Here is a 27,345-nt window from a genome sequence, read left to right as displayed (position 1 = left end):
GTTTGATTTTATGTTGTGCAAATTATTTCATGAAAACAAATAAGGTAATCGAATAACGAATTTAATTATTATAAAATATTCGAATAAAATAGATTATCAATAATCCTTTTCCTGATGAGGTAATTGTATGATCGATAAGGGAAAATTATTTTCAAATATTTTGCCAAACTGGTTTAGAAATTGCGGTTAAGATATTGAAATATCTTTAATTAACAAAGAAATACCATTTGAATTCGCGAAATTTCAAGAACCATTTTCGTTTTATCAGGAACATTTATAACTTCGAAAAACGTTTCTTACTGTCATATTTTTATCCTTTAATTTTGGAATAAATTTTAAGTAAAAGCAATTTCTTTTTAACTAAACTTAGTTAAATATCAAGAATTTCCATCTATTTTTACGGATTCAACGGTCAAATTCCCGTACATTTCAGTGACAAAAGAGGCTTCAATTTAAAAATCATAAATTCGGTGTGAAAATATTCATAAAACTTCGAAATCGGTATAAAACTGGAAATAATTTTGAAAATCTTGTACACAAAATTGTAAAGTTTTCGCACCCTCGGTTTTTGAATTAAATTAAAAAACACATATATATTTTGTTCTGTTTCACCTTGGTAAGCAGTTAGCACGCCATACGTGGGCCGAACTTAATTATTTTATAGGTTTAAGTGTGTATCTTTATGTTGATACCCATGTAACTTATCTTTAAATAAAACTCGTGTTATGGTTGAAAATAAAATTAACTGTTAATCTTTAATAACATAATCAAATTCTTATTTCTTGATCCGAAATATAAACAAAGATGTCGTCAGGAAAATGACCGACCACAAAAGAACACTCAACAGTCCCATTTGCACTTGAAAATATTCGAGTCCCCAACCTCTCAAGATAACCGAACGGAGCGCTTCATTCGTTTGCGTCACTGGAATAAAATGAGCTATTTTATGAAGAATGGGAGGCATGCCCTCTATCGGCCACATGAAACCTATTTCAAATATAAATTAAAGTTAAAAAAGTATTAAATTACACACCTTAATATATGTAGAAAGAAGTGTATCTACATGACACAATGAAAAGTCAAAAGACTTATTTTTCGCTAGAAACCCCTAATAGGCTGGCCGTCGAGTCCGGTCTGGTTGGAAGTAACCCAGACTTGATTCAACCCGAAACCAACAATAGATCGATTTATTGCTATAGTGGTTATAGTTTTCACACTTAAAACTATTTTGAATGCTCAAATAATATGCTTCTGTACATGATTTTCTAAAGAATTTGAGGTTGGTTTTGGTAGGACAGATTTGACGCAGAGTGACGATAATCTTTTTTTTTAAATACTCGCAAGGTAGATGGAAAATAAAATAGAGAAACCGAAAAAGCCAGTTTGGTTATAGTATTCTACTTTACGAAAATAAATATTCGCAAACTTTGAAGATAAATTAATGGAAGTTAGATTTTCAAGGTTTGGTTTATGAGTAATTAAATTTTTCAAGTTATTTATATTCTTATCAATACTTATAATTTCTATTGAGTTGCTTATGAATACTAACATTTTTTAGGTAATTGAGTTTCCAAATAATACTTACCAGAGAGAATTATATTTGGTAATAAAACGCCCATGCCTCCGAGAATTCCTGTGGTGATATCGGCGGCAATAGCTGAAATGAATAATCCAAAGAGCATTCCGCAAATGCCTTGAAGGACGATGAGTGAAACAGCCAGAACGATGGATCCGTATATGACGGTGCTGAATAGTATGAAATGGGTCAGTAGCATGAAGGTCACTTGAAAGACGACAACCACTACGTTGGTCAAGAGTTGAGCGGAAAACACTTGAGTCTTAGTGACGCCGCAAACTTCGAAACGTTCCAGCACGCCACTCTGGCGTTCCATTATCAAGTTGATGCCAGTCAACGCCGTTGCCAGAAAGTGACTGCTGGTCAGTAACACCGAAGACGTGACGTATTCGCTGAATCGCATGTCCTTATTTCCGTATATCGGCTCCACAAACTAAAAATAGATGAACTCGCTAGAATTAGAATTACTGACCAGTTTACTTCTTGTTCCAGGGCAAGGTCTTATGCTGTTATGCTATGTTATGCTATTATGTTGTGGTCTTATATAATGTTATGATATTATGTTATGTTGTGTTATGATATAATATTATGACATTAGGTTGTGTTATGATATTATGTTGCGTTATGATAAAATTATATGATAAAATGTTATGATATGATATGTTATGTTATGTTATGTTATGCGATAGTACGGTGTGTTATGATATTATGTTGCGTTATGATAAATTGTTGCGTTAGGATATTCTGTTATTTTATGATATTATGTTGCGTTATGATAAATTGTGGCGTTAGGATATTATGTTATGTTATTTTATGATATTATGCTATGTTTTGTTATTATATGGTATTATGATGTGTTATGTTATGATATGATATGACAATGTTATGTTATGACGTTATTATGTTATATGACGTTATTATGTTATATGATATTATTTTGTGTTATTATGTTATGATATTTTTTTAAGTTATGATATTTTTTGTGTTATGCCAAAAACTAGTCAATTTAAAACTCGGAGGTCAAAAGTTATTTTTTCTTTAAAATTAGATAAAGGCCGTTTACCACATTATTAAAACTAGCTCAAATTTCGGTGAAAAGACTTAAATGTGGTCAAATTTTGTTTTTTAACTAAATAATAATAATAATAATAATCAGCTAGGCTAATACCCAAGGCACCACCTTAGGCCTAAGATGTATTTACATTTAACTTCACTATTGAACAAATACAAAGCTCAATTTCATTATCCGTATAAACCTAATCAAAATATTCTGGGTAACGTTACTGAAATGTTTTAACAAAAGGTTAAAGGGTTGAAAAGATAAACACAATCTGTTATATGTTTGGCAAAAGTAGCCAAAAAAATAACAATTGATTTTTACACTAGTTTGTACACTAAATAGGCTTGCCAATGCAGGTATCTGTTCCAGTATTTAATTAATTGGACGTACCCTGATAGGTAATGTAGCAACCAGAGGTGAAGCATCGGAAAAGTTCCTGATAAAGTCCATTTCAAACCTTTCAAATGTGTCGATGATTGTGTTTTGTACGTCCAAGGATAGAACTTGATCTATTAAAAATATTTATAGATTTCAAAATGTTCATTCATGTCAGGCTAGAAGATCTGGATAGATTGGAAAATATATAACGGAATTTCAAAAGGCGTTTCAAAAACAATGATATAATAAAAGTATAAGATGCTTTTCTTTATTATTGGTTCGCGCGTTTCACACGTAAACTTCATATTTCTAAATCTTTATCGACTCGAACGCGTACTCGCTTTCTTCATTGACGTAGAAAACACATTATATCCGCCTATATTTAATTGATACATTTTATTCAGTTATCAAAATGAGGTCTAGTACTCGATTTCACTAAATTTTAGTCACATAATTAATATTTTTTTTATAGTACAGAAGTAAAAGCCCGGGGCAACCTACAGCGCTCCGATAAAATAATGTATTTTTAAGGCATATTTTCTAGTAATTTTCACGACAATAGAGCAGTGTTTAGCAAAAAGCGAGTCTAATTCCGTATTTAATTAAATTACTTTTCTTATTTTTAATATATTAATATAATTATAAATTATGTAAAATATAATTATTATATCTGAGGGTTTTGGAAAGTTTGAGATTAAAATGTGATTTATGAAATATTTGGAAGGGAAATAAATGAAACTTCCTCCTGAAATCTAGAAGGGTACAATGTACCTCTTGTAAAGCCCGCATATGCATCCGCAAATGTAGGTTTTGTCCCTAACAGCCTTTCCCTTTACTTCTGAGAGTTCTCTCGTTGTTTTGGGCCAACGCTGCTGGGGAAGAAAGGGATGACTCATCCTCGCTCGCGTCGTCCACCTTTGGAATTCTCCGAAAGTGGCGACCTCTGACCCAAAGGGTTAAGAGCGGGGTGAAGTTATCGGTGACGCTTACTATTTCACTACAGTGAGTCCGCAAAGATTTCTTTGCTGGCTTTCTTCTCCAGCCAATTAGATTGGAGATCGGTAGCGTCATACGAGGGGCCCGCTATATAAGATACGTCGGGACACTGTACAGACCTTTTGGGTTACGGAGTGCGACCTACCCAGTCAAGGCTTTTATATTAACTCTTCTAGAGAATGTTATTAGTTGTCATGCTTTGTAAAACTTGGTAAATATATATACTATTATTAATAAAGAGTATTTTATAGTTTAACTCTCGTGCATGGTTTAAACATAAGCCGACAATTTCCAGGCTTCACACTCTAAATCCCCTTTTTCGACGCCACTGGCTCCTTCCCCCGACAGCTCGTCCAAATCATCATTATGCCACATGCCTTTTGGCAGTGTACTAAATCAATGAAATTGAGGCATGTTGGGTCAGTTTTTCTTCTTAGTTATTGAAAAAAGTTCCATGTTTAAAAATAATCTATAAACCAAAAATAATCTTTACAAAAATTCCGGATGTTGATCATTAACGTGATACATTCAACATAGTGCACATCTACTATATGGAAAATTACTGATACAGTTTTAATGTCTTAATAACAACTATTCATTTTAATACCTACTGGTTGTATCTTGATGAAGGTAAACTGAAGCGCACTTGACTGTTAAAGCAGGTGTAGCCATTCCGAGCTCTACGCGATTCCGGAAACACACCGTGAAATCTTCCGGGATGTGCAGCACCAAAAGATTCGTTCCATCTTTCACGGAATCAATCGCAGAGTTCATATTTGAGAATGGATTCTGAAAACACGATACATTAATTATTTCAATAAAAAAAAAACTTATCGTGTGCTTTTTTTTCGCATTTCTGTTTTGACTTTGTTTCGCAACTCTTCTACCAGGTTTGTTATACGTTGATAGTATAAATGTTACAGCAAAAACATTATTTTTAATTTGGCACTTTTTAAATGGCCAAATAGAAGGTCGTTTTTTAGCTAAGTGGTGCTACGTTAACAGAATATCTAGTGAAAATATTAAAATATTTTAAATGAAATAATAACGCAACAGTAGAAAAACGTCAAGGTTCGTAAAAATGCACGTTATTTTACTGCATAAAATGGTTGGTTTTAGAAACGTTCAGCCATAAATGAATAATATATCTACATATTTCAAATTGCAAAAGAAGCTCTCGACACTTCTTACTCAAAAGGTTAAAAATAGGAACTGCTTGGTGAAGAAAAATGGAAGTCATATTGAGAGAAAATGGCGGAAAAAGAGGTGCCCGTATGTTGACGCGAAACCGAGGCTTAACTATAAGCGACATTTGAATTTTGGAAGCTTCAAACGGAAATTTTGTTGCAAATAGTAACTGACCTGATAAATGCGATGTTGAGAGAGCGCTTGTAGGAATATTTGACTGAGATCCAATGGGTTTTCGTCGTTGACGACGGCCATCCCCATATCCTTAACTTTCCCACCAATGCACAACCCGCACGCGCACACTATAATACTGGGCAAGGCAAATTGCAAGAAAAACAGAAATGGATTGCGTCTCAACACTTTCCAGTTTTTTAAAAGTAACGTTGGTATGACGTTCTTCAACACAAATTTAATTTCTGATTCCACGTTAGAAGACACGAGTGTCTCGGTCACCGCACACGTCGCGTTTCTCGATGCACCTTTACTTCTATTGTCGAATTCATCGTTGGAATTTTTAATTGACGGTTGTTTGTCACTGGGACGTATCTGCAAAATTATCAAAAATGTTAATAAGATCTGAAATTTAAAAGTGTGAATGAAGAATTTAGCGTTAATCTTACCAATAATGTTGCACTTTCAGGATCTGCCGTATCTCCAATTTTGTTGGCCTCAATGTCTGCCTCCCCCGATACGCAAATTCGGTAAAAGCATTTCTCCAAACTTATTTCGTTAAACTGAGTTAGTAAATCGGACGTACTTGATTGTGCCAACATTTTACCTTCTCGCATAAGACCAACCTTAAGATATAAAGCCAAAAATTTATATTTCAAAGATATTTTAATTTTTTAGCAGTTCTCGAATGGAATTGTTTTCCAGTTCTCGAGCCCGAAGTTCACAGAACCGAAGCAATGGTATCTTATAAAGTAAAACCATAGTAATTGCACCCTAATTTAAATACGAAGAAACGCAATATTTTGGAACAAAATGTTTTTGATGTTGTAAAAAAATTTAGACAATGGTATCCTATGGTCATTGAAATAAATCAACCTAACTGTTTAAAAACCAATATCACTGTTAAGTTTCACCACGTGATAAATAAACTGTTAACAAATTTAAGTGTCATTTAATTTGATCTGTTCCACAACATTTTGGCACATACAAACCATTATCGTTTCAAGCTATCGTGAGCCAAAAATGAGAATGAGGAAAGAAATAACCTTTAGAATTAAATATTATAACTTAGTTTTCAGAAAAAAACCGGAAAAAATAAAAGCTACGAAAATATATTTAATTTAACATGTGACGACAACAATAAGGAAAAGAAGCAGGAATCCACTGTCAGAGGACTCTCACACATGTCGTTGCAAATGACGCTCAATGTGTAATTAATAGGAAAAATCCAAATTAATCGTGTACGTAAAAATTTTTAACAATGGCTAGAATGATAAAATTAATAATAAAAGACAAGGCTGATACTCCATGGCTTAAAACATGTATTTATTTATTTTTAAATTTAAATTAATGTTTTAAACCATGAAGTATAAGCCGCGTCTTTTATCATTAATTTTATAAAATTTAAGTCGTTATCGGAATGAGAAAAAGCATGACATGTCTGTATTCAAACTCCAACCCAAATACATAATAGCCACCTCTGTTTAAAGGGACGGGTTGTCGGAGCAATCAACACCAAAGAAGCCTTAAGCCAGCTCAAAAAAACAAACAAAAAGGCATACAAATAGCCATAACGTTTCTTCTTAATCAAAATATTCCCAATTTAAAATTTTAAAAATTAAACTTAACTAAGTTAATATAGCAGCCAGTCTTTGCTTGTGTAAACACAAACAAAGACTGACTACTTTTGGCGCGCTTAAACTTTCAGGGTTTTCGGTCTAACCATATGAGCGTCCTTGGCCTCCTCAATGTAATGGGTTGTGAGCAGAATCGTCCTTTTCTTCGTTGTCGTTAAATCAACCATGAACTCCCAGATAGTTTTCCTCAGTAGTGGATCGAGACCCACAGTCGGTTCGTCTAGAATCAGGAGTGGAGCGTCGTGAAGGAAAGCGCAAATCAAAGACACTCTCCTCTGCTGACCGCCACTAAAACAGTCAAATATACCGAGTTCATTTCACAAAGTATCTAGTTCATTGTTAAAATAAACTCAATTCGGATGATGTGGTAGGCTTGTTGAAAAAAGTAGAAGCTGTAAAGTTTCTGGAGCTTACGAAAATGGTTTGATCCAGTGTTCAAATTTAGATCCAACAGAAAATCAAGACACATCCAATTTGAATACCATTTAGATTTGATCGAGTAATTTTGACGATATCGGAAAACAGTATAATTTCATGTATTGTATGTAATTGGATTAAATGTATTTTGGACTGTTAAATTCTTTAAAAGTTGAAACTAATAACTTAAAATAATGAAATTTATATACTTGGCGACTTGTCACAAATTCAAATCATTAAGTTAAATGGAGATGGCGTGAGAGGCTGTTCGAAGATAACATAAGATTGCATTTAAAAAAAAAATAACTGCATAATTTATAGAGCAGGAAAACCTATTTCATTTAAGCCGTGTTCACACTAGCCACTTTGGAACAGTTTTTAAACGGTTTCGAAAAATAATATTGAACATTTTCGGTGTCAACTGTATTAATAGTCATACGATAAATACAATAGAAAGCAAAATTTTACAATTTACTCGTTCGAAACAGTTTTAAAACGGTTCCAAAGTGCCTAGTGTTAACTTGGCTTTTGAAACGTGTGTTTTTCAATTTGCACCTAGTGAGCACGCTAATGCAAGCTATCTCTTCACTGTTTTAAGAGGTTTTCCCCCGCTTTCTTCCGTTTCCTTTTTCCATAAAAACTTGTTGAGGTTAACGGTAATAGCTACTGTAGGGTTGGCCCGCTTGACATGAAGGGCTTGCCACCACCCTCCTACGCGTTGTAACCCGGCCACCTGTTTAAAGGCATAATAAGTCTCTAGTTGACTTGGGCCTAAGGTGGTACCTTGGGTGATTAGCCTAGCTGATTATTATTATTATGATTAGGACTGGACCCATCTAGAAAAAATTCCTTCCTTTAAACTTGTGCAAATCGAACGATTGAGCACTATACTAATTAAGCTCTGTCTTGTTATATAAGTGTAAAAATTCATATTGGTACTTTTGGTATTTGTTTTTAGAATGTGTGTGCCCCGCCTTCTACAAACATGATGCCATTGATAAATATCACAGAAAATGACAAGGAAATGCGTTACATCTAATTCAATTTTAATTTGGACACTGCAATTAACCACAGCCATATTTATTTTTATTTTCCTCTTCGTGCTTAACTTATCGATCATAAAATTTAAAGATTAATTTTGCGAAACTCTTTTTAAAATTATTTCCATAATAGTTTCCCGAAAAGGATAATTTTTATTTTATTCTTTAACTATGTCTTAAGGAAAATACTGATTTTTTGCTTTTGGTAAAATAATGAAATATATTGGTAAACGACTATTTAAATAAACGGTTATTTCGACCTTGAAAATCTTTAGTTCTCCGGGTTTTCTGTAGGGTTGGCCTTCACCGTCAAGTATATAACTATTTATATGCATTTCTGTAGATCAGGGTGTCCAATTTCTTAATGTTAAAATCGAGACCATCTTTGTTAAGGTTGAAATCGCCCTGTCGGTATGATTTTAGAATATTTGTAGATAAACCTTTTTAAAGTAAATATCGAATTTTTGAAAGGGCAGATCTTCATATTCAAGATAAAATTTCCCATTTAATAAAGATAAGCTATTTATGTTCTCCAGAAAAATTCCTTTGTTAAAGGCTGAAGTATATTTTGATAGTACTTATTACATAATGGAAAAATAGTTTTCTTTTGAATTACCTGAGGTTTCTGACTAATCGGTGCCCCGGCGGTAATTCGAACTTGACGCTCCATTGGTTTATTTCTCCTTGTAAAAGGTGAGATTCGATACCGTTAATACGTCCAAAAAGCCAAAGCGTTTCTTGTATGGTTAAATCCGGGAAAAGTGATAAATTCTGCGTTTGATGAACAAAAACCAATGATGTTCTTGTAAAACCAACGTTTTTAAAAATATTTATTGCCTCAAATTTCATGTTATTTCATATAAATGTTTAATGTACAATATCTAGCTGTAATTAAATCTAAAATAGGGATAAGGGTCTTTTAGTGGTAATCCACGATATTTAAGAGTTAAAAATTAGGCGTGGGCGCTAAATTTATGAAATGAGTCCTAATTTTTTGGTTTACTCTGAGAATAAACGTTTTAAAAGAAACTAAACAAATCGTTAACTACATTCCAATTTTTTATAATGAAACCGTATGCATGCAGGTCTTGAATTCAAAAACATTGTCGTTGCTTAGGCAATAGGGTCGAAATACGAAAAAGGAAAAAACCTGGTAGTCGAATTGGGAAAATAAAATGCCTGAAAGATATTTCTTATACACAGTACTGTATACGGAGTCAAAATTTCATTTACACCTTGAATCATACAAAAACCGCGCCTCTATCTGAATTGCACCTACCATACCTTTAAGTCTTTCTTAAAGGGAGTATAATCTTATCAGGAATATAGCGCAGCACATAATTCCCTACCCTCATTTTTCTAACTACGTGTTATACGTAAGGTGAAATACAGTGGTTTTTGAGGAATTACCCCACTAAAAGTCTCCCTGCTTGGTAGTGCTTTAATTTCTCATATCTACTAGAATGGCTTTCGTGAATCTCAAACCACGTACCTCATTATTAAGAAATTATATTTGAATAAATATCCAAAATATAATGAAAATAATTAATTTATAGCTCGGGTATTGTTGTTTATATGTTAATTAAGGGTGCATTTAAAAAATCAACACTAAATACGAAACAATAAAGGTTTCAAGTGAGAAAACCTCTTGAGGGTGGGCACGCTACCTCTAATAGAAGAATAGACCTTTCTATAAATTCCTAGTTAAACAGGCAAAGACAACTTAGCGCTACTTCAGTAGGACTTGCCAACTTATTTACTCCTTGGTTTAAAAATTTAGCTTATGCTCATTCGTATTTGATTAGTACTTTCTGAAGCGTCACCCATAAACTCGATTTTTAAAATGAAGCCTAGGTAGCCTACGTGAAGATACTATATTTCAAAATATAGTAAGTCCATAACTGAACTATTTACAAAATCAATGAGATATAGTTCATTAACTATTTATAATGGTTTGTATAAAACTATAACCGTTAAATGAGTAGGATTTTGATTAAAAATCCACTATTTATCCAGACAACTAGGTTGGCAGGTTTGCCAGATAATCCTTTTATGAGCCTCCCTGGTTCATGAAAAATCAGGTCAAACCTTCTGCCTCTCTATGCACAAAAGTAAATAAGCACTTAAGTAGTATTATATAGAAAGGTTTTTTGGGTGTTTCTACTATCGTTCTAGACTAGCGCCATGAGCGAGAAAAGAGAGAAGCTATGACGCACCCTACCGAACATGGAGGGTTCTACTCCCTTTAAAACGAAATTTTGGTCTTTTTTATTACATAATACTTAATTTTGAAAATGCTTACTTGTGGCATGTATCCAACTCCTTTACCGGGAACCTTGAATTCTGTGGAGTTACTCGGAATGATGATACTGCCTTCGTTGGGCCGCAGGCTACCCGTGATGCATTTCAAAATAGTTGTTTTGCCACATCCACTGGGTCCCAATAAAGCGTAACTATTTTTTTTTGTAAAAAGATTAAGCGTAATCGGTAATAGCGTGGTTTCAAAAATAAATAACTTTAACGAATAAATGAAAAATGGGACCAGACTTGACCATTATGACAATTGATACGTCACCATCAAATGTTATTTACAATATAATTTTAAATTTGCATTTATCAGAGACAAAGATTATAAGTAATTATCTATTATCAGAGACATTGTTAAAAAGTAATTATGTTTTAACAGAGACAAGCATTTAAATGACACCTACTTAATTTAGAGAATCAGATTAAAGATATACCTACTTTAATCAGAGAGACTCGTTTTAAAGGGACACCTTATTTATCAAAAACTCGGATTAAAAGGACACCTACTTTTAATAGATACTCGGATTAAAGGGACACCTCCTTTTTTAATACTCGGATTTAAGGGACCTTTACATTTATAAATAACTTGGATTAAAGGGACACCAACTTTTATCTACTACTTGAATTAAAGGGGCAACCCCATTTATCAAGGACTTGGATTAAAAGAACACCTATTTTTATGAGGAACTTGGATTAAAGGGTCAAATGTTTTTGACATATACTCGGTTAAAGGGATAAATGATCTAGCCCAAGACTCGGATTGAAAACATAAATGTTTTTAACATAAATATATAAGTAAAAATCTTCGAAACAAAATTTTATGCATTTTGGTGCCTTTTCACTGTTTAAAAATGATTTTTCTTTATTTCACAATGTTTAGGTTTTAAGAAGATCGCTTACATTGTTCCGATGGATACGGTAAAGTGTAGGTTCTTGAGAACGTAAAGATCTTTGGACGGCTTCTCGTAAGTGAATGAAACATCAACGACCTTAATGACATAAGGAAATTCCTCACTTTTCTCCTGTAACAGTTATTAACAAGGATGGATAATTAAATTAGATGTTTTTAACTATATATATGTAAGGTGCTTATGTGTCTCCTTTTCAGAATGATGGAAAAAAATGAATTTTCGCAGATATTCAAATCATGATTTTAAATTTTATGCCTAAAACTACGTATTTTGTCTATTAACAAAATTAATATTTCTTTAAATATTTTTTATTTTTCTGGCTCGTTCGCGCTTTAGGTGGAAATCGACGTTTTATACAGAAAACTATGCTAAAGAATCAGTTCTTTTTCCATTATAAATGTAAATTCTTGAATGGCACCAAAAAATTGATTTTAAGTTCATTGAAAACTAACTACTTCAATTAATAATTAAACAAAAATATATTAAATTTTTGCTTAGGGAAAATGACTAAGTTGAGTTGTGGGAAAGGTGCACTTCAGTCGCGTCGGACACGTCAGTTTGTTGAGGTTGATATTTAAACGCTGCAAGTCATCGTAATACAGTGATAAAATATGCGAATAAGTAGAATAGTCCATAATGAAAAAGGGATAAAAAAGCTGAACCCTAAACAAATTTGAAGAAATTTAAAAACTTACAAATAGCTCGTATTAATAGGTCTTCGAACGGACAAAAACGCGAAACTCGGACCAAATAGATCTTTGAGTGAAAAATAAATTAAAAAAATTAAACAGCCAGAAATTCCAACGATAGACCGGTTTCGTCCTAATTGGGACTCATCAGTACCGTGCGCGAAATCTGGCTTGTGACTATTAAACCGAAAAGTGAAAATTAAAATTTCAAAACACTTCTGGCGATTTGAGTAATTTTTATATAGTTATTTTACTGGAAGACCTATTTGGTCCAAGATTCGCGTCTTTATGCATACTCGAGTACCTATTGGTACGAATTATTTGTGAGTTTTTAAATTTCTTCAAATTTGTTTAGGGTTTAGGTAAAATTTTATCCTTTTTCATTATGGACTTTTCTATTTATTCGCGTTTTTTATCACTCTTTGCAATGCAGTCCATAGCCGTGGTTTCTCTTAACTTCATCTAAATACAACTCTCATCACGTAAACATGAATACATTCTTAAATTAGCTATTACATATAACAACAAATTCTTGAACGTTTTCGATACTAAAGTAAGTCTTGTAAAATATGGTTTAATTAAATTAAAAGCGAAATGAATAGGTATTTCCAGTTCAGATGGATCCGCAAAATTATCTTTTCTGGAAACTCTATAGAGACGTTGGTGCTAATTTGACCTTGACCCCAATTGTTAGACCTAGAGAAACAATTAATCGAATTGAAATAGAGACACGCAGCTAACGTTATTTTCTAGATAGCGAGGAGAGGAATCTGAAAATCAGAATTGCTCTAACTAATTTCGTTCAAAAGATACTTATGGGGTGGAGGAAATAGCGGTCAAGGTTCATTTTCAGAAAATCACCTAAAATATATCTCGACAACGGTTATAGTCCGCAAGGCTAGTAAACCTCTCCTGGAATTTCCCCTGATGTGTAAGGCTTTCACAAAAATTATGTATTTTGCTTACCAATTGTGGCACGTTTTCTCGTTTTGGAACAATAGAAACGTTCGCATTTTGCACCAGATGGTCAGTCACTTGTCCTTTGCTCATTTTAGGTGCTATCGTTCTTTGACGTCAAGCACTATTTTGCAAAACAGAAATGAATGAAATCTATTATTTAACCATTTAAAGTTTAAAAGACTTTAAATATTTTTACTTTCCCCTTATTAAATGTAAGTAAATAACTAAGCTTATAGTTAAAAATCTCTTAAATTTCGCTTTCAAAATCTCTCACGGAAAATCTCCATAGAATATCGGCGAGTTTTTATTTGAATACTTTTTAAATATAATAATAAAACTTCCTTTTAAAAGCACTTTCAGTGTTTCAGAGTAACTTTAAATTGTCAACTAGTAACTCCATTGAGTTGGGAATAAATAGAGGTACAACTAAATTTGGCTGGCGCTCGACCAATTTCGTTCAATAAGGAAACTTTATCAACTTTATCGTTCTACCGTAGCGGCATCTGTCTCTAGTGGTGGCAACTATATTGCAATTGAATATTTTCGCGAATCTGATGCGAAATGGAAATGTTTGATTACTCGTAACAAACAAACCTTTGAAGTTGTTTTAAAATAATTTGATTCTGTCAACACGATCCTTTTTAACTCAAGTTATTTTTAGCCATATAACTTTACAAAATATAGATGGCGCTACCGCCTAATTATAAAGACGAATTTCGTACAGTCTTATCAGAACCATGGCAACCGAAATCGTAATTGTAATTCTAGCAGTATTATTCCCAATTCGAGTAACTCTTACGGATCGTGTGAAAAAATGACAATTTAATTAAAAGTCTTTTTAAGCATTTCATAGCTTTCTGTATAATTTGATAAAATATGAATCAACAAATGTTTATGGAATCACAAATAGTACTATTTATATAGATATCAATTAGTTTTCCAAAAAAATATTTAAGAATATACCAAGATGTTCTAGACTTTGAGGTAATGTAAAAATAAATAAATTTTTTATTAGTGAAACGAAAGAATGACGTATGAGTTCTATCAAAATTTTCACAGTGAAGAGATCTGGACTAAAATAGACACATTATCGCCACTCAATCACAACAGACTTCACTCGATCCCAGCGGCGGCGATCGGAAAATATTTCTGTGGGGGCCCGGGCCATTATTTTTTCATCCAAAAATGCATATACTTAAAACTGAAGCAAGAAAATGTACAGCTCTAAATTTCTATATATTTTTAAAAGTGTTGTTTATAATATCTCATCCGGCATGGATTACATTGATAATAAAAGTTAAGTCGATATCTTTAGAAAAATATCTGTGTACATGGCTAGATAATTAAGCCCTTTGTGGCCACATACTTAACGAAGGTATTTGAGGTAAAATAGGGTACACGACGGGGCGATTTTCTGTTTGGACGAATCTATCGAAATCAATTTTACGGTTATATCATCTTAATGCTACTCGCATCTGCAATCTCAAAATAACTTCTGTCAAAAGACTGAATTCGGACCCAAATAAAGGCAGTGATATTATAAATTTTACCCTGGTTGCTATTTTTCCTCAATTTAATTTCTGTGGGGGCTCTGCCCTCGTTTGGATTTCCCTGTGGGGGCTCGAGCCCCAGAGCCCCCACGGGATCGCCGTCACTGCTCGATCCCGCATTCAGATAATTAAAAAAACCAAAAAGGCTTTTTGTCATGAATTGTGGACGAAAATACTTTAATTTTTACATCTGCAGGAAAACATACAATAACGGCATTCGTGGTAAATAAAGGCTGGGGAAAATATGGTAGAACATAATAGTTGGTGGAGAAATCTGCTTCTCAAATATAGTTTCCATTTGCGATAAATATAATATATTCCTGTTGATCGTATAGTTTTTAATTATATTGTGATGATAAATATAATTATGTTCAGATGTGCCCGTTTAGATCATCAGTAAAAAAAACTACTGTCGCATAAATGATAAAACTATTCGTGTTAAATATTTAGTTTTCATTTATCATTTCAGTCCCCGTGAAGTTGAAGCAGTGATTCAGTTTTTAAGCAGTAGGAAACTTTCTTCTTAGATACCATAGAATTTTTTAAAAAGCGTCTAAAAATTAATACAGTTATTGCTTACGTTATCTACCATTTTTCTAGAAGGCGTGGGTTTTGAACTCGAAACTAAAAGTATTATCCCCCCTTTTACGAGAAAGGTACAAAAACATCCACAGCTATTCCTTATAGAACAAAGTTATTTCAGCCATTTTTTCAAGAAGTCATCGTCTCCAATGCCGAGTGTTTCCAACCAACAGATTAAACTCCAGCAAAAGAACTTAAACTGTTTCAATTCTGTCAGTAGCGGATCTGTCATTTCCAAAAAGGCGTGGCATTTCGACTCAAAATAGAAGGTTTAATTGTAAGGGTGTGACTAAGTTGCCATTACATTTCAGAATAATAGGCTGAGAAACGACATTATTGTTGCGAAACGGCCTTCAATATCGGCCAAGAAACGTCCAGTCTCCCAAGCTGGGCGTTATTAACCAACGCAGGAAACTTCAGAAAAAGGGACTTAATGGTTGGTATGCTTTCGCTAAGGGGATATCATTTTATCTATGATAGCCACGCATGTTACTCAGCTCTTCTCGCACATGACAAAGCTAATGAGCAGTTAATGCTTTATTAAATTAAATGTACAATTTGTACATAATTTTAACAACATGAATCTGACCAAGAATGTTTGCAGAAAAATTTATCTTTAAAATTTTAATTATTGACAATTTGGGTTTCTGCAGACATTTGACATACTCACAAAAATTATGACTTTTCATATAATACCTTTTTTTGATGTTTTTAACTTCCAAAACTTAAACGCGTTACTAAATATTGCACTTCTTATTTCATTGAATCTTTAATTATTTTTTAAAAATTTAAGTTATCTGTTCCTAAGCTCTGAAGTCGTTGATAAAGATATTTAAAGGTTATCAAAAAACGGGCATAAATTATATAAAAACTTAATTTAATTAACTAATTAAGGCTAGATCGGTTGTAATCATTTAGCATGTACAGAATTTACACGTCACATTTCTAAACCAAGAAAATAGTTATTTTTAATAAAACGTGTTGTAAACAAATAAAAGACGCCCTATTTAACCATTAGGACATATAAATAATAGGAAACCAATTTAAATAATTAGATACGTATAAATATTTTATATAAATCTTACTGAAATTAGTGAAGAATGCAATGAAAATCCTTGTGGCACTCCTAAACAGATTTTTCGTTTTAAAAATAAAAACTACATTTCTATCGTGTGTGGTTAATTTCATTGAGTCATTTCTTTTATATTTTTCTGTTTAGTTTGACAAATTTTACAGGAAATGTAGTGACAATTTAAAGTGCTTTTGCAGGACAAACAAATTAAAATAAATAAGCCTTTCCGCACGCTTCGATGAGCTTCAACAATGACCAGGTATATGTAAGGCAGCCCAAGATTTTTGACTGTTTACTGGCAGATTGAGGTTCCGACAATATAAGGAAAAAATATTCGAAACATTTACGTTATTAAAACTTATTTTCTTTTTAAAATGCGTATCTAAAATTTTCGGGTGTGCGTGCTTGGGAGTACGTTTGTAAGAAATCCCTTTATTTATGTTAGCTAGCTTAGAACATAATATCGCATATTCTGACGCATGCTGATACCACTCTAGTAACTAAGAACATATTGTCTGGGAAGTCGAATAGCTTACAATATACATTCCACAACAATTCATTCTGTGGCGATTGCAGTTTTTGGATAATTTATCCACTAAACCCAAAATACTAAAGAGAATCCGCTTTTTGAAATTTACGAATGTTTATTTTTTGAAATTATGAAAGAGATTGAGAGGATTTGTAAATTAAATAAGAATATTAGATAATTATCTTTTGAGTATATTTTTATACATTAGTTTGATATAATACATATTTTAGAATATAATTCTAAATTTAATTGTAACGTTTATATTTATTTAACTATAATGTCATACATATAATTACATTAATTAATGTGGCTAGACAACCCACTAATACAAAGCCTTCAAACCTTTTTCCTATTTTTAATAATAGCGATTGAGTCGTGAAATATACCCTTATTTAAAAAAAAATGTATCATGTCTTAGATCGAACCTAATGTGAGGAAACGATGAATCAGTAAAATCGCGATATCGTCTTTACCTATCACAAAATACTTGTGGCCCAGCACCAGAAATGAAAATTGAAAAAAATATTATCTCAATCAACTGACGTGGAAAATTAACAAATAAAAATACAAGTAGAAGCTCAAAGTTGTTATAGCTTGATAAATTAAGTTTCTAACCAAATGACGTTTCACTTCTTTTAAAAAAATGAAGCAAATTCCTCAATCATCTAGTCCTTCAACTGCCATAATATTTCAAATGGCCTGAGCGATAATTAAAAATGGAATGCCAAAAGTGCACATATAATTTATTTAAAAGATTATGGACATTTACCAGAAAAACACTTTAAAACCCGGTGTGTTATCGAAGAAAGCTAAGAACAGTTAAGAGAATTTCCTTGTCCAAAGATTCATTAGAGGTTATGAGAAAAATTATACAAAAAGACTACGTTTTTAAAATGTATGGGTGTTTATGAGAAAGATTATACAAAAAGACTACACTTTTAAAATTTATGGGTGCTTATGAGAAAAATTATACAACAGACTGTACACTTTTAAAATTTATTTGTGTTAATTTTTTTAATACATTATTACGTTTAGTGAGGTTGACTTTATGACCTTAGGCAATCAAACAATTTCATTGAAAATTTTTCCCGAATATTATTTTCTTTCAGTAAAAATATTTATAATTTCAGAAGAAATAAACTATTGTTAGGATAATGTCAGCAATACTCTATGCTAAAATTAAATTGCCTTTTCACGTAGATAATACATTTTTCTAGTGTTATCCGCTTGGTGTTCTGTATTTTATTTTTATCGGTAAAAAAACATTACAATTTTAAAAGATATAATGTACTATCAAACCTTTGGTCAAATACCCATTACTAACCCTGATTAATCAAGTTATTGTTCTTATATATGGTCCATATTTGGTAAATGGCGATCTTGACCTTTAAAATATTTATCTAGTAAATTCAATCTTAAAATGAAAAAAACTAAAATAGTCTGAGCAATCTCGCCTGGATAATGGCGATCTTTTAAACTAAATATTTGGTTATTAAATAATAACTAGCCCCAAATACGGACAAATGTATATGTAAGGGAAGACAAAGCCGTTTCTTAATAATTGGTAAATTTTATGTAATGCCATTCACAGATTCAAATGGTTATAGTCCAATAGGGCTGGAATAATATGACCAAACTGATGTCAAATGATAGAATTTATTGACTTATTTGTGCCACATTTCCCAAATTATACATACAAATGTTCCATTTAATTGAATTTGCTTTTCAATGATTTGTTGTTGTTGATATTATAAATTAAGATTTATTTTATTTTGTAGAATATTTTAAATTACAATACGTTCCTGCTTCACGACTAATCAAACATAAATTGTCCTTCAAAAATCTAAAACAGCTGCCAGAGAGGCCCTACTATAAATCTAACAGGGGTGGGAAAACGGATCAAGGATGTGCAAATTGTTATTTCGAGTTTCTAAATTGTTAATCCAAAAACCATCAAAAGTAGTGGCGTAGCTAAGGTCTCCGGGGCCCCCTATAATCAGTGGCGTTTATAAGGAACGAGTGGAGACCCCCTCCATAATGGGGCCCCTTGCATTGCGGGGTCTGTGGAGTCATTATTTACGCCACTGCCCAAAAGTCCTGTTTTATAAAAGCGCAGTAGATGAAGAAATAATGAATTATCCACATTCGTTGTAGACATATTTTTAGCGTCTTATCGGTACTTTATAAAACTGTTTACATTAAATTAACTAAAACGTTAAATACAGTAAATGGTGGTGGTATTTTCAAAATATCATGTTTTAGTTTTACCCTGTAACAAAATCCTTCCGCCGCCACTGAACTTTAAAAAAGTTAATTTTGAGCCATGGACAAAGGCAAATATAAGTAATATATAGAAATACATAAAAATATTAATAAAAGAATAAAGAAAAATAAATATCATAATTTCTAACTTTCACATGAAAAGTGGCGGAGATCATTTCAAAAATTCACGTACCGTAGTGACACGGCCAAACGGTATCATCGGACAGACACTATCGTACATGTTCGTCGATGAGGGCTGCCACAGAAACCCTTGATCGGGTTGAAAACGATCCGCGGGCAACTTTCAACTATTCGCGGCGGCCGTCAACATTCGCGAAACTAATGTTCAGCGGAGCGCGCAAAAGAATACATTACAGACGTCGTTGTCGTGGCGACAAAAACAACAGTAGTCAAACAAAGGGATTAATTTGGCTGCGAGAGGAAGCTGTGCCGTACGTTTACGTTTCAAACACCTGTCGTACAAAGTAGATGTACTCTCTAACCTACCTCTTCCCACTTTTTCTAGAGCAGCGCCCTAGCTTATAGCAAAAATCAAGTGACAATTGAAAGGCCTTTGATATAAATCTTTACAGTTTTATGTATTTGTTACATTTATCAAGTTCTTTTTATTACATTTTATTACCATATTCCCAATATTATTATTATAATGGTTGTCTTGATAGAAAAACAAAACTCGTTTTTCTAAAATTAATAGAGCTCGGGGAAACGGATAAATTAACCGCCAAAATTTCAATGAATCCTAAAAATATCGATGAACTGTTTATTTATGGATATTAGTCGCGCCTATTTTACGATTTTATACGCAACAAATAAGTTTTTATTGGGATAATTTTCGGATATGGATATAAAAGAAATGAACGGAAAATTTATTATCCGAACGTCGACCCCTAAAAATTAAATTTACATACTTGCTTAATTTTTGCTTCAATTGCGGATAACCTTTGTACATGATACTTCTACACACGTTTCTTAAATTTCGTAATAAACATGATCTCACCTTCGCTCCACTAAAACGTTATAAGGAAGATATTGTGGCTATTTTGAAATTGTCAATGATTCGGCACTGCCTACGCGTTCTCCGTACACGTTTTATGATACTAGTTTAATCTCGCATTCAAGGGGCAGATCATTCCCTTGATTATAACGACCCCCTTGTGTGATTAAATTACCATTAAATTGTTAATCTCAATTAACCTATATCATCTCAAATACGTTTCAAATTCGAAGTGAAATGTATATATATTTTGTACAGCCTGCACGTTCTCCGTACCCGTCTTTTGGTACGAGCTTAATTTTTCAATTTTAAATAAATTTCGCGTATAAAACGTCGAGAGGTTATTCGGCGTCTACTTGTCTATTGACAGGCGAACATTTTCTTTATTCGCCGGTTTGAGTTCAAGGTCGTTTGATGCGATAGAACCGAAAACGTGATTTACGAGTACCATTCATATTTGCGGGAAGTGATTCCGTTAGAGCCAAATGTACATAATTAACATCGATTGTAAACTTTAAAAACAAATACAATTTCGATGTTTTGTATGTAACGAATTATTTGAGAGGAAAATATGCACTTAAAAATTTCGTAACTTGGGCTTTTAAAACTATTTTTGAAAGGGGCTCGAAATGGTTGTAAAGATGTAGTACAATAAAAGCTACTGATCAGCACCAGTAAGTGACACAATTTTTTCTAACAATTAAAATTATTTTATTATTTTCAAGCAGTTCTGTTTAGAGGTCGGCGTTCGATTAACGTTTATCCATGGATAAAATAAGTGCGGCGATATTTAAATAATATTTATTTAAATAATCAATATTTGAATAATAATTGTAAAATGTTTAAATAATAGAAAGTGGATAAGCCTATTATTTAAACAAAAGAAACAATTATTTAAATTAATACCACTTTAATTCTAATAAATGCTTGGTTGCGTAAAAATTATATTCTTTTTACCAACTTTTGTTAAATAAATCGGAAATTTTGTGGATAATGAATAAACAATTCCGAGCACTAGTTCAGTTGAAGGGTTGTTATTCAGCAATAGCTTCGTATTATCAAGAATGTGATTTTCATATTTAGGGAGAATAGTGGGGTGATCCTTGAAATCCTGGTACCAATGTGATAACAAAGTGAAAACATTAATAATAATAATAATCAGCTAGGCTAATATCCAAGTCATCAAGCTACTTTTAAAGCCATTAATTCAGGTGGCCGGGTTACAATGCGTAGGAGGGTGGGGGCAAGTCCTTCATGCCACGCGAGCCAACAGCTCCTTACACTAACTATTACCGTTAACCTCAACAAATTTATGTAAGGGGAAACTGAAGAGCTCGAGGGAAAACCCCTTAAACCAATGGGGAAAGAACTTGCAAACTCAACGCAGAAGGAGTTGTTCAGAGTTTTTCACCCAGTGTCACAAGGTGGAATCGAATCTGGCTTCTCTGGCTGCGAGGTGAAAGTGCTAACCACTCCGCCACCCCATAATGCGAGAACAATGAATTTTAAGGAGAAGGTAGCATACTCGTCGAGCTACGCTGAAAATGATCTCAACATAGTAATTTTAGTTCACATAACTGCCACTAGATTTATTAGCAGCTTCGATAACTGGCATTAGTTTGAAACCCGTCGTAGAGTATGATATCAGACAATTTTTCGATTTAAACTTCCTTTAACTAAAACGAATGAGTTAAGCCAGGTGCTCACTCACTGCTCTTCGTAACGTCGTCCCACCTTTCACAAGCCTTTGCTTTGTACCGGAGACAATGCCTTGTGGAAGGCAGGACGGATACGAAACTGAGAGCCAGTGGGCGCCTAGCCTTAGTATGCAAGCTATACGTTGTTCCAGGTTAATTGAAAGCTGGAACGTTAGATATATTTTTTTGACAAATCAGATCGTATTTTTAAGACGTGTGATTCCTAGTTTTTAAACCAAGTAGAAAAATATTTTTCATAGCGCGGCTTATATGTTTCGACAGGAATCCGTAGCTCTTCTTGGAATGCTTATCTCGGCTTATTTTCGTCTCGATGTGGTGGACGGTTTTTTTGACGTCACTTTATTAACTTAACAAACAACTACGTGAGAGGGGAGCACGCGCAAAGGAGATTTTTTATCTCGTGGGCTGGGCCAGGACAAGCATTCCAATATATTTCTAGTTAAATCAAACATTTTTTATCTTATTTGGTTACCAGATTTTATAAAAAAGAGATTGTCAAATAAGGTATAGTTTTATTTTAATAGAAAAAACCTAGTTGTAAAGGCCCTGTATGTTGTGTGTCTCAAAATATATGACCAACTCTGCTAGCAGCCCTTTGTGCTTTGATTTTTAGGGGCCGACCATTATTTTTCGGGGGTGGGGGATTGGACGAACACCGTTTGGTGCATAAGAAATTCATCTAAATTTGGGTAACTATTTCACCATTTTGTCGAAAACTGCTATTTACTATTTTCAATTTTTCATTTAAATTGTTCTTACGTTTGGTAAATAATGTTGTGACTATAAAACCCTTAACCTTATCTCATTTCCAGGTACTCCAAGACATAAAGCATAACCAATTGATATGCCTGGTAATTGCGATCGTGGTTGATTTAAATATCAATAATCCCAAACACTTTTACCCACACCCACATGCCAACACTCACGTACCATTGGAATTTCTCATCCCACTGAACGACGGGGTTGACTGTTTCCCGGAATTCGCTCAAAGCGCTGTGAGAAAAAAAGTTTCATTTCTCATAAATTATTTCACAAAAAAGTGCATTGAATAAAAAAATCGACAATAAAAATATTATTTGTATAATTTTTTCTCACCGCGCTGTGAGCGAATTCCGGAAAAAAGACTATCCAGTCACTCAGTGCGTTGAGAAATTCCAATGTTAAAAAACTAGCGCTTCTCTCGGCGCGATCTCACTCAGCCCGCCGTCAGCGCTTTCTAGTGAACGAATTATCCCGCCGCTGGAGGACGTGGCGCTTCAAATTGAGCAGGCTAGCGTGTCGATCAGCCGATTTCGCTCAACGCACCGTGAACGATCAGTGACTGAGATAATTTCACGGCGCTCGGCCTGAGCTGGTTCAGTTTAAGAGAAAGAAAATAGCATCGCCAGTATTGAGCACTAGCTTACTTGATCACACAAATTAAAAAGGTCTGAGCGTTCATTTCAGAATTCACTCACAAATTTTTGCCCACCTCTGACAAAAACAGAAAATTCTTAAAATCCTGGCGCTTTTGAAAATGTTACCATGGAAACGAAATCACGTCATCGCGAGGCACTATCTATACTATAGATTGTTAATGTTAAAAATATCATGAAAAATTCCGCGCGTTTATGTATGATATAACGTTAAAATATTGGATTAAAAATGATTTATAATGTTAATTTAATTTTTTTTAGAAGATGTAATAATAAATTTGATTTGCTCAACTCATTAGGCTTCTATGGTATATCAAATAGTAGCCTTTCAAAAATTTAAGTGATGTGCAAGCTTTAACTTCCCACTCTCAAACAAAACCAATATTTTAAAAAGTTACGATTTTTAAAGTTTAAATTTAGTTATAGAAATGTTTGAATGCAATGTTTATTATAATAACATATAAACGAAATTTCAGTATAACTATAATTGACAATATTAGAAGAAATAAATGTATTTGAACTTTTCCACATTTTACAAAAGATTTGGCAAGGTGTAATGTAATTTATCATTTAAGTTGTTATATCACCAAAATAAATTGATGGCACTAATTCGGCCATGCTTAATTGCGTATATGAAGTTCCGTCAGAAAACTATATATGTCTTAACTTGAAGTGTCCAAGGCAGCGGTTCCCAATTTTCTTTTTCTATGGAACCCTAAATTATCCAGCTAATACTAGCGGAACCCCATCTTATTTTTTTTACTTATCTTAAAAGACTCTTGACACAAACAAAGATTGCAGTGCTGTCTCGGAACTCCGGTGACCCACGGAACACCTTTTAGTCCAAGAGCCCATGACAAAATAAGCATGTGATAAGGTACACGATAGGTCAAAGTATTTTTTAATTAGGTTAATGATTTGTAACAAAGAACTGTGTGTCTTACGGGTCAAAATGGGGGCTTTCCGGAAATACGAACCACGTGACGTCACTTCCGGTAACCTTGAAAATTGATATGACCTGATATTGGTATCATTCGATTGGTCTCAACGTGCTCTTACTAAATATCGCAAAATTAACCTTCAAATCTGAACCAAATGGCGTATAAGACTAAAAAACTAATTTCGAGCCCCTCCCAAATTTACATGTATAAGACAAAATTACTTTTTTAGTCTTATACGCCGTTTGGTTCAGATTTGAAGGTTAATTTTGCGATATTTGGTAAGAGCGCGTTGAGACCAATCGAATGATACCAATATCAGGTCATATAAATTTTCAAGGTCACCGAAAGTGACGTCACGTGGTTCGTATTTCCGGAAAGCCCCCACTTTGACCCGTAAGACAAACAGTTCTTTGTTACAAATCACTAACCTTATTAAAAAATACTTTGACCCATCGTGTACCTTATCACATGCTTATTTTGTCATGGGCTCTTGGACTATTTTGGAAACCGCTGGTCTAAGGAAGAGGCTCAAGAAACTAGGGCGTGAATACAAATGAAGGACACCTACTCGAAAAATAGACTTACCAATAAATTAAATCTCAACCAAGAGATTGGTGAATTTGTCATGTTCTTGAGAAAGCAGTTGTAGTTCCACGTAAAATCAACAATTTAGATACTTAAAAAATAACCAAAGAAGGTAAGTGAACTTATATTTGATACAAAGCTTAATGTTGAGCTGGAGCCGAGTCTAACTGTTCCCGCATCTGCAAGAATCATAAATGGCACCTTAAAAATCTTAAGCGCATAGTTTCCTGGAGAAACCGAGAATGCTTTTATTTTTACTTGAACTTCAAGAGAGGAAAAAGGTCACCGGCCTATGAAGAAGTCACTTTTAAGGAACCAATGATCTACCGGGCGGATTTTTTTTGGGGGGGGGGGAGAGACGTAGTTTACTGTAAAAATCTTCTCAACTTAGACATTCTCTTTTAGAATGAATAAATGCATTCTTGTGTGAAACGAAGGTTTTTATAAAGGCACGTAAACAAAATAATGAAGAACAATAATTGAAGAATGGCTGTTTATCTAGTTTTAAGGATTGGTATAACAAGTATCATTGGAAAAAATCATTATTTCACCAGATTTAACGCCTGAGCTTTAACAATTTTCTTGAACAAGTATATTATGCTCTTAATTTTATTTTATCAATATTTAAACATCTACGATGGTCCGAAGTAAGTCTAGTACCTAAAAGTATAGTTCGGTATTTTTGCTAATCCAATTTCAAAATCATATGCCTGTCTCGAACAATTTATTAGCACGTGCTCCCTGAAATTGGCAACCAATGGAATCAGCGATGAGTAAAAGTACATGGTTCAAATTAATGGTGATCATGGATACTTCCTTTGAAAAGGATTTATTACGAACTTCTGATAAAATAATTTTTTTATTTGTTTAGGAATAAGTTTTCTTTAACGAATGATCTTTCCAAATATTTTCTCTTTGACATTTTGATTGGAAATTATACGTCGGCAACGATTCTTTCTTTCGCAGATTTTAAATTGGCTTACACCGTCCTTCAATAGCGTGTAATCTAAGTTCGTTGATCTGTAGGAATTAGGGAATGTCGTGGCCAAACTCCAAAGATTTGTTAGCGGTAAAAAATATAACGCTTTCTTAGAAGAAACGGCCTCCAGCTTCCAACAGGTTTTATTTGTTTCACCGGTGCGCCGTAATCGAGTCGGAACCAAACCGTCAAATAATATTATTTTTTATTCGTAAATTTCCGAAGTTGCTTTTCCTGTTTGATCATTTATTATCATTGGTTCCAACGTAAGGGAAAATATTTCAAGAAGAAACTGTTATTATATTTTATCCTTTTATTTATTTTAATTATATTTCAAGGGCAATTCACTTAACTTTTCGTGAAATACCTTAATTTTCCACAATTAGCAATAATTTAATGTTATATTGTATTTCATAATATAACATTACATTGGATTGCATAACATTACTTACATTGCATTGCATAACATTATTATAATTATGCTGGTAAGATGTGATTTATCCGTTTCCATAAAAATTGGTTAAGATTAAAGGTGAAAGTAAATTAAGATAGCTGTTGGGCAGCGTGGCATGAAAGGCCTGTGTGGTTCTTTTGTTATTTCCTTAGCTGATGTTTTGATTTAGTCTTTGGGATAATGTTGAGGTTCCTTTTATCGTTGCACCAAATCCGCCAAGTATTAAATTTGTTCCCTACTACGGGCGTCGTTTGACTAACTACATCATTCATTTTTCTTCGAATTTTTTAAATCAGGGCTGTACAATTTATATTTTATAAGATCGCCATAAACTACAGATTAACTATTGTAACACACCTGTTTTAACTGAAAAATAGTAAGTTGACGAGTGTAACAATTTATTTTTGAGGACAAAATAAAAGTTAGTACTTTGCAACATAATTATTTCCCTATTTTAAAATTAACGTGTTTGGGTCCAAAATGTAAATAAATTGGCTAGCTAGATCAAAACAAAGTTAACTGAATCCGTTGCCATAAGTTAACTTTATGAACGGAAAATTAACAGTGTATACGTTACGTAAGATGGAATTCGAAGATCACGTATTATGTGACTGATTTAATAGAGCGCGGTCTGCCAAATTTCCCATTTTAGATTTCGAAGGAAATCTCGAAAGACAAAACGAATTCCTCAAAAAAGAAAAAAAAAAGAATTGACAGATGTTAATATTTCCTGTCATCTATGACCGAGGGCGTTAATGTAGATGCTAGAAAACAATCATTAAATCTTAAGCTTTTACATTCCGATTTGATCATTTTTGATGTGTAGCAACTTTTTGCAATCTGCCTTTTGCGTAATAATTTCCTTGTAACGAGACACTCATTTTCCTCCTGTTGGATTTATTCCATAGAAAGA

General features: G+C 33.3%; 1 protein-coding gene across 1 annotated transcript; it reads right to left on the bottom strand.

Moving 5' to 3' along the window:
- Window positions 1-723: 723 nt before the first annotated feature.
- LOC149949831 (ABC transporter G family member 20-like) lies at window positions 724-19,708 on the bottom strand. The gene is made up of 12 exons (XM_090169314.1): window positions 19,519-19,708; window positions 13,337-13,451; window positions 11,671-11,792; window positions 10,766-10,916; window positions 9,080-9,234; window positions 7,093-7,294; window positions 5,819-5,995; window positions 5,373-5,744; window positions 4,622-4,799; window positions 3,027-3,145; window positions 1,586-2,009; window positions 724-987 (listed from the first exon to the last, which is right to left on the bottom strand). Exons 2-12 carry the CDS (start codon window positions 13,418-13,420, stop codon window positions 776-778), a joined length of 2,196 nt encoding a protein of 731 aa, XP_090025440.1. The 5' UTR covers window positions 13,421-13,451; window positions 19,519-19,708; the 3' UTR covers window positions 724-775.
- Window positions 19,709-27,345: the final 7,637 nt, after the last annotated feature.

This window comes from Leiobunum rupestre, chromosome 3 (assembly GCF_980474605.1).
Source record: "Leiobunum rupestre chromosome 3, qqLeiRupe1.1.hap1, whole genome shotgun sequence".
NCBI classification, from domain to species: Eukaryota; Metazoa; Arthropoda; class Arachnida; order Opiliones; family Sclerosomatidae; genus Leiobunum; species Leiobunum rupestre.
Note: the sequence above shows the minus strand (reverse complement) of the source record. Positions and strands in the feature narration are given on the sequence as shown.

Bases quoted from the DNA above. Each gene is read 5' to 3' on its own strand.
- LOC149949831 (XM_090169314.1), bottom strand. From the start codon at position 13,420: ATGAGCAAAGGACAAGTGACTGACCATCTGGTGCAAAATGCGAACGTT. The intron at 3,146-4,621 runs GTAGGTATTAAA...TATTTTTAATAG, and splicing joins CCTTCATCAAGATACAACCA to ATCAAGTTCTATCCTTGGAC. The intron at 2,010-3,026 runs GTACGTCCAATT...ATCTATTTTTAG, and splicing joins TTGCTACATTACCTATCAGG to TTTGTGGAGCCGATATACGG.